At 36.7% G+C, this 9,016-nt stretch overlaps 1 protein-coding gene across 1 annotated transcript; it reads left to right on the plus strand.

Moving 5' to 3' along the window:
* Positions 1 to 1,036: 1,036 nt before the first annotated feature.
* On the plus strand, positions 1,037 to 6,495 carry ASPA (aspartoacylase). The gene is made up of 6 exons (XM_062507150.1): positions 1,037 to 1,263; positions 3,090 to 3,285; positions 4,448 to 4,541; positions 4,968 to 5,075; positions 5,654 to 5,763; positions 6,283 to 6,495. The coding sequence occupies exons 1-6, from the start codon at positions 1,037 to 1,039 to the stop codon at positions 6,493 to 6,495; spliced, it is 948 nt and encodes a 315-aa protein (XP_062363134.1).
* Positions 6,496 to 9,016: the final 2,521 nt, after the last annotated feature.

The following is a 9,016-nucleotide window of genomic DNA, read 5'->3' on the forward strand; positions in this document are numbered from 1 at the left end:
AAACATTCTTTATTCTCTTGCAATCTGTTAGGTTTATATCATGAGTCATATACCAATTGCAAATACTTCTGTTGTTTACAGCAATAAAGCTTATTTTTCTGTTAATAAAACCTTTTATTCTAAGTGTTTTGATTTCCGGATGGAAGTTACTGCTGCTCTTCGGCTTAAGCTTCAGAAGCCTTTCTGAACGCTTTTAGAAATGGAAGAAAAGTTGCTGACTAAAGTTTCTTGGGGGGAGAACAGAACTATTATCCCATCGTGGTCTAGATCTGTTTCCTTTTTAATAAGAGTGCAGAATTTAGAGGGTTGTCCCTGGCCAGGTTGTTTCACTGTGTTAGAGGTCTGTGCTAGCAGATCCCCAGATAGAAACTGGAGCCAAAACTCTGGGTAAGTCAATCGTGGATAAATTGCACTGTAATTTCAGCTTGTCTTCTTTCTAATCACTGTTCTTATGATTTATAAAACAAAAAAGGTCGTACAAGCCAGGGCGTGCTTTGAGGAACTTAGCTGTTCTTGGCTTTTTTGAGATGAAAATACTTGATGTTTCAGCATCGTGTGCTGGACTAGAGCCAAGATACAATTCTTACTTTGCTGATTTTGCTCACTTTAAATCATTCTGCCCGTATCTAATACAATACTTATGTAACTTCAAACATACATGAGAATACCTGTTACACCCAGTTTGCAGTGCAAAAATGCCTGATGTTTAAGTGTAAAAACAGTGTTTTCCAGGGTTCATTAGCACAGGATTTCCTTATAGATCAGGTATTATAAAGGCTGCCCAGAGTTAACTTTTGGACTGTGGAACAGTGCCATTAACAGCCTCGGAGATGTTACTAAATACAGAAACTGAAGGGGAGGCTCCTTGGGGAGGGAGGTTGGAAAAAATCCCGCCTCAAAACTGAGTTGAGAACTGCTGGGAGAAATCCATTCACTTTCTTTCGCATCTGACCTAACCAGAAGAAAGACTCTCCTACTAGAAAGAATTTAATTTTTTTTTTTTCCCCCCCTCAGAAAGAAAAACTTTTCCTTGAGCATGAGTTCCCCGTGTGCTCGGGTGAGACGGGTGGGGCTCTTTGGGGGCACTCACGGCAATGAATTATCGGGGGTGCTCCTGGTCAGGCACTGGCAGCAGGATGGAGCCGAGATCCAGAGAGCAGCAGTGGAGGTGAAACCATTCCTCACCAACCCCAGAGCTGTGGAGAGGTGCACCAGGTACATTGACTGTGATCTCAACCGGGTTTTTGACCCCGAGAGTCTTGGGTAAGAGCAGTTGTGCTTTTTGTTGTTCTGTTTTTCCGGGTTTTAAAATTCTTTCCGGATTAAAATGTTGAACATAAGTTCCCCTACTACTTTAACAGTGCAGTCACATAACTGAAATTGCTGACCTTTAACCCAAAAAAAGAACAAATTGCATGTGTTAACAGACTCACTTCTAATGCTGGTAAAATCAGTCTCAAACCAACACATTATCTCAAACATTTTAAATTAGTATTAGATGAGCTGCATTTGTGTGAATTGGAGTACCACTGTTCTGAGTCAGAGTCATTATTTCTCATGTCTTGTGCAATTCAGTTTGGGAGCTCTTCTGAACACAATTAGACTTCCAAGAAATAACAGATAGAAGCAATTAAACAGACATCTGCATATCTGAAAGAATGGTACAGAAACCAGGGAAGTGTTTTTAATTCAGTTATGTACATTAAAAGGTGAAAACTTGAAATTAAAAAAACTTGAAGCTAAAAATTATTTAAGGCAAAAGCATGGCAAAAAACCTCAATAATTTAACTGACTCATTATTTTAAAAGAAATACTGTCTATAATTACTGAAAAATAGTAACTGATTTTACATTTTTAATAGGATTTGATGTTTCTGTGCTTTAAATACACTTATTCCACAGGTGTGCTTTGCTGCTCTTGGTATAGTTGGTAGTTCTGTTTCAGAAAAGTTTTAATGGCAAAGGTGATTATCAAGAAATGAATACTTACTGTATATATTTTGCAGGCATTTATTCTTATCCTACACATCTTTCCATCTGGCTTTTCATCTTAGAATTTTGTTGTTGATTATTACATCTAAGATAAGCAGATGTTAACACATGAGCATTGAGGCCATTCTTTTAATTGTTTACTTTGGAAAAACATGCAAAAAAAAAAAAAAAAGGTAGTTTTGTTTTGTTTCAGCTGCTTTGAACAAAGAACACTTGAAAAAACACCAGATTAAGACACCTGCAGGTTTCCTTCATATTTTAACTAGTATTTCTCAGTAAATACTATGAAGTTGCCTGGTCCTATTACAGCACTACTGAGTGTTTGAAGTGCCTTCCCCTGTTCCCTTAAGTGTAGAACCTTCAAGATCACACATTATTTTACAAAATAAGAAAAAGGAGAGTGAAATCCTGATACTACTGAAAGCAATGGTGTCAAGCTCATTGGCTTCAATAAAAAGTATTAATTAACAGTTTTACGTGAAGAAATGTTGAATTTCAAAGGCAGAGCTAAAGAACAGAAAGCTGGATTATGTGATTCACAGTCTTCCCTGAAATTAGGAATATCAAAACTTTGGAGGAACAGATTTGAGGCCACAAAATCTTCACTGAGCTTTAAGAATCCTTAAGGAATAGACTGTAAAAGTCTGATCAGATCATGAGAAGACAAGAAATAAAACAACTTAGAAAAAACCTTGAGGGTGATGTCCAAGGCAAAACATCATGGGCTGATGACAGAATATGGTCTCCAGCAGGAGGTGGATCCAGTCTTGGAAGTGCTCTGTGCTGTTGCTAAATTCTTAGTTTTATGCATAGGGGGAAATTTTTGGGATGTAAGGAGAAATAAATAATTTCCATCCAAAATTTGATTACATAATTCTAATACCCTTCTGCACAAGACACAGAATAATAAGACAATTACTAGACAATCATACTTGCTTTCTTCAATGAATTCAGCAAATTTGAAATTTAGTAATTAAACAGGTGATTTTGACTCCAGTCAGTTTTGGATTTAAGGTAAAAAGAAAAAGCTAATACGTATTTTGTTGACTGTAAAGCCATGGAATGAGCTTACTAATTTCTTTGTGCTGATATTAACAGCAGGCCAGTGGTGGAAGATATTCCATATGAAGTGAGGAGGGCTCAGGAAATCAATCATATATTTGGTCCCAAAGGTAGTGATGATGCCTATGACCTTATTTTTGACCTTCACAACACCACTTCTAACATGGGTGGTACCATTATTCTTGAAAACTCCAGGGATGACTTTACAATTCAAATGGTTCATTATATCAAGGTAAAACTAATTTAAATGAACTATTAAAATAGATTATTAGTTGTAATGTTGTATTATTATGTATTATTTTGTAGTTTCTCTAAATACACTATTTTTTCTTCTGGAAAACTGTTTAAAATATTTCATTACTTACAGGATTTATTTTTAATCAAAGGCAATTATTAATTTGATTATAATATCAGGTAATTCAGATTTAAACACTTAATATCTTCATGTATTAAAATGAGCATTATTAAGACTGATGGGCAAAGAGGAATACTTAGAATAACATCTATGAAAATTAATGCAGCTCAGTCTGCTTTCACACTGATCTGTCAGGAACTTGGATAAATTTGGGTTACACATGCTAAATAGTTAAACATTCATTTCATTACATAAAGAAATGTAACAAATAATGGAAGTAGGTAATGACAATGTTCCCTTATCAGTGATGTGTCTTTAGAAGCTGTTTGAGTCTGCTGTTCCTGAAGCTGATGAGTTTTGGTAGAGTGAGGGTTGCAGAAGTGCTGCTTTAAGCATAATTTACTTGAATTCTGGTGACCTGGACAGTGACTGATGGAATCCAGGTTGGGCCAATGGTGTGGAATTTTAATTTTTTTTTCCTTAGAAACAAGGTCTTTTCAAACAATTTTTTTTCCTCTTATAACATGTATGCTTTTTACATGCTTAAAAAAATATATGAAGATCTAAAAAGCTTTTGACTAAAATTATGTGAAGATTAATTGTGGGCAGTTATCAAGAAAGAAGCCTCAAGTAGCACAAATGCCAATAAATAAGATTCAAATGAGGCTTAATTCACAATCTGTGTCCTCATAAGAGATTTGAGTCTAACCCCAAATAAAATAGTTGAAATCTGCTCTATGATATTTCAGTTCTCACTTTTAGAACCATGCTGAGATTTTTTTTTCCTCTGCTGGCAGTTCAAGACTAGAACTGTGCTCAGTTCTGGTTCAGCAGAGATGCCTGGCATCAGTTAATGGAACAGACACCAACAAACACAGCTTTGTGCATTTTCTAAAGATGTCCTACTTCCTTGAGGGCCATGAAATAAAGGCAACATATTGAAGACATTGTGTAAATCACTTCTGCATCAGTAATCTTTTGTGGCACAACATTTTAAACCATTTTGCATAACAAAGGCATTTTCAAACCATCTCCACAGAACGCTCTGGCTCCAGAACCTTGTCCTGTTCTGCTGATTGAACATCCCAGCCTGAAATATGCAACAACTCGGTCTGTGGCAAAACATCCTGTTGGTAAATATCAAACCTAAAGGCTCTTTCAGCCCACCAGAAAGGATTTTGAAATCTGGCTGTTTTCAGATGTGTTCACTGCCCTGCACAGAGTGCTCTGAGCACCAGGAGCTGTTTGTTTGATATTATCTTTACCAAAATGAATGCATGTGATTATCCATTCTTTTGAAGAGTTCTGATTTACAAAGTCAAGAGTAGTGGGTTACAAAACACCATTTTTATAAACTCAATTAACCCACTCTTGGTAGAAAATCTATGTATGCCAAGGACTTGCTTGCCTTAAAAACCCACATAATTCTGTGCCTTACAATCCTTCTTAGATATTAAATACTGACCCATCAGACATTTCTTTTTGGCTGTGCAGTGTAAGCAGGTGCTATGTGATGGTGACATTAAGTGACATTAATGATCTCCCTCATCTCCAAACAGGTGTCGAGGTGGGGCCCCAGCCACAAGGTGTTGCTAGAGCTGATGTTTTGGACAAAATGAGGAAGATTGTCAAACATGGCCTGGATTTTGTGCAACTTTTTAATGAAGGTAATGAGAGGTTACAGCATCCTGTGTCACGGCAGTGAACTATTTCAGGAGATTTTTTTTTAAAAAAAATGGGTTGGGCTATAATATTTTAGTTAAACAGCTAAAAGGTGGGGGGAAATAAAAAAAAAATTAAAGTCGGACCTGTGCACTACCTAAAATACACTCTGACAAAATAAGTGTTTTTAATTATTTAAGAGTTTATCTTGTGAGTGGGTTGGGTTGTTCTGGTTTTTTTTTAATAGAAAGAAAATAATACAGTTATGCATGTCAGAATTTCCATTATTGTGCTGGAATAGTACAGGTTAAATACCACTGATACCACTCTGTGCTGTGCAACACTAGTAAACAGACCTTTTATTGATTTCCTGGTCTACAACATAAGTCTTTTTAAGTGAAAAGTAACATTTCAGTAGCAAATTTAGATTTGAACTTCATATGCCCCAATACATGACTGGACCAACTTGGCTTTGAGGGGACAACCTGATGATTTGAGCCATTCTGCAGAGAATAAATAATGCAATGTTCTTTTTAACAGGCAGTTTCTCATCTTGACATTAAATCACATTTATTCTTTCTAGGCAAGGAATTTCCACCGTGCACAATCGAGGTTTTTAAAATAATGGAGAAAGTAGATTATCCCAGGAATAAGAATGGTGAAATTACTGCAATAATTCATCCTAAACTACAGGTAAATTCTAGAATATTTTCCTTTTGTGACATTTTCTACTTATTCCTGTGTTGCTTCTGCTACATTGTTTTATATTTTAGTAATAAATATTTAAAATGCCAATATTGCCAATGGGTTTTATTGAATACTTTAGTCCCCCCTAGGATTAAGTTTGCTCACTAAGGTCATACATTCATTGTTTTAGGAACTGTCTTGTGAATCACTGACTAAAATCACTACAAAGAAAAAGACAATAGGATAACTTATAGTTTAAAATACAAACCTAATTTTTAATTCTAAAATGAGTGTCTGTTTTAAATCAATTTTGAGCATCTGCAGTTTCCTTCTAGTTCACTTTACCAGTGAATTCTGAAAATGAGGGCCAGACACACAAAATTATGTATTAAGTTTAGAAGGAATTATTTTAAAAGCTTTTGCCATAAACTGCAGAAATTAGCATAATTAGCATTAACTCAAGACTCACATAAAATATACAAAAATCTGAAAGTAAATACATTCTGTTTATTTTCTTTCCCTAAGGATCAAGACTGGCAGCCACTGAAGAATGGTGATCCTGTATTTTTGACTCTTGATGGAGAAGTAATTCCATATCAGGGGAACTGTACAGTCTATCCTACATTCATTAATGAAGCTGCATATTATGAAAAGAAACAAGCTTTTGTGAAAACAGAGAAAATTAAACTCACTGCAAAACACCTCAGGTTGTCAGTCTCAGAGCAGAGCACTTCTTAAGAGCTTGTTACAGATTTTTCATATAAAAAGTGAGTTTCTTTGTGAATTCCAGGGTCATTCAGTAGTAACTTGTGGGTTAAAAAAATGCAGAATCTAATTTTAAATTGTAATTTAATTAACTTGTCTGAGCACTTTGTCATAATGCTGATTATGACTGTATATTGTTCTAATAGACTTCTATAATGCAAAGAATTTTAAAATATTTTTATGAAGTTTTTATAAAGAAGCTGATCCACAGTACTACATTATATACAAAAATTACAGCTTTTCTACTTCTTAACCCCAAATCTCAGCACTTTTTACAATGGGCTGATCCTTGAAATTAATTCTCAGGTAAACACAATAAAAATGTGAGACAAAGGAAAAGCTGGGCAGAGAGAAACAGGAGGAGGGTGGGTAAAATAAACTATATCTGCTTATGTGACTGACCCCACTGTGCTGAAGTGGACACCATGGGCTTTTATTTTGTTTCCATACTTACAAACTTTAAAAAGAAGCTACAAACGGGATATTCAGAGAAATATGCTCTAAAAAGCTTTACATTTAATTCCAGTGTATTTCACAATTAATTCAAGCTGTCTCTGATTTAAGACAAGATTTAGGCAGTTACGTTGAAGAACAGTGCACAAACCATACCTGAGTATTACAGAATGGAAATTAAGAATTCCATATGGAGAGACTTGTTCTGTATCTGTAGAGACAAAGCCTGTTATAACATCTTAAAAAGAGAAAAAAATGGGGGTTTAATTAATTTTCTAATTTTCGCTTTTTATATATTTGACAGGTTGGTGATAAACATTAAGAACTTTGCATAAGGCTACATTAATTATTTACTAAAAAGATTAATTGTCCAGATAACTGTCATATTCTACCTTTGAAAAGTGATGTCATCTTCATTTACTACTAAATTTAAAGTATTTTTTCCTTGCCTTTGTGTAACTCCTACGGCAATAAATAAAACCAAACACAGGGCAGAATGTTGATTGAATGACAAGTTTTATTTCCTTAATTTAAATAAACGTGGTATAAAAAGCACAGAATTACCTGCTCTAGTCATTATTCAGAGTTTCCTTGGTAAAAGCTTGGAGACAGCACATGGTTGATGAGAGGTGGCTGAGCCCTGTGGCCACCCAAGGAGGGCATTGCCTCCATGAGAGGTTTCAGAAACAACCCCCAGCTCGTTCCTGAGTTCATCCACAGGGTTTTGTACCTGGGCAGGGGCACAGCACATTCCTGGAGGGTTTTTGTTCCCTCTTCCACTCTTTTGTACCTGGGCAGGGGCACAGCACATTCCTGGAGGGTTTTTGTTCTCTGTTCCACTCTTTTGTACCTGGGCAGGGGCACAGCACATTCCTGGAGGGTTTTTGTTTCTGTTCCAGAGCCCAGAGTGGCCTCAGCACAGCGCAGAGCTCTCTGTGTTTCCAGTGGCCACAGCCTGGTTCCTGAGTGTGTGTGAAGAGGTATTTTTTTTCCCTTTGTACAAAAACTGGCACTGAAAGGATCCAAGCAGACCTGTGCAGTCCTGAGGCAACCTCCTTCCCTGGCAGCTTCGGTGCAAAATTAACCAGCAAAGATCAAAGATCGTGAGACCGCAGGAATTTTTCTTCTTGTGCTCACATCTCCTACTGAGAAAGCCAAACAGTGCTGGGGTGTGATGTGGGCTGTGGGTACACAAATGTCCTTCCCCTCCAATTCCTGTGCCCTGCCAGAACACAGCCAAGGTTTCCTGTGGATCCCATCCATCCATCCATGGTTGGAAATCAGGACACAGCGACTGTTGGCGGCTGGGTGGGCAGCAGGGCCCACATTCACCATCCCTGAAAATATTTTGCATTATCCTTCCCACTGCAGGACTCCCTCACGCTCTCTTCTGTCTTAAGAAAGTCTTTTGGATCATTTTGCCCACAGCTGCAAAATCCAATGCAATTCGTATTATCATTCAAACACAGAACGGAGTTCCCCTGAGTCTCACCTAAAATAGCACCTTTAAAACAGGCACCACATGAATAATTCTGATGAAAAGCCACGACACAAGAGACACACATTCATTGAAATTTAAAAGTACACAGAACAAATGTTTCTCCTTATACATATACACATATAAAATAGAAAACTAAAAATATCATTCATAGTATTTGGTCATCACAAGTAGTGAAATAAGAGCTACAGAAATGCATTACAGAAACCTCTGAATAAAAAAAAAGGTCTGCAATTACATTGCATTGAACTAATTTCGTTCACCTTGGGAAGAAATACTGACTTCTGATTTTTCTGAAGTGGTTGAATGCAAAAATTAATTCAGAAGAGCTTCCAGTGTCATAACTTTTTATGTAGGAAGGTGCAACAGCATGGAAAAGCCAAGGAGGAAAAGCAGTGCTGTGACTGGAGCAAATATCCTCCATCAGGAATTATATTTCTACCCTGTTATTTCATGGGGAGGCACAGACACACAGTAATAAATAAACAGCAATAAACTCCAATTTACTGCACAGAGTAAAACAGATCAGGCAAAGCCACTGGG

The sequence above is a fragment of the Cinclus cinclus genome, chromosome 22 (assembly GCF_963662255.1).
Source record: "Cinclus cinclus chromosome 22, bCinCin1.1, whole genome shotgun sequence".
Taxonomy (NCBI): Eukaryota; Metazoa; Chordata; class Aves; order Passeriformes; family Cinclidae; genus Cinclus; species Cinclus cinclus.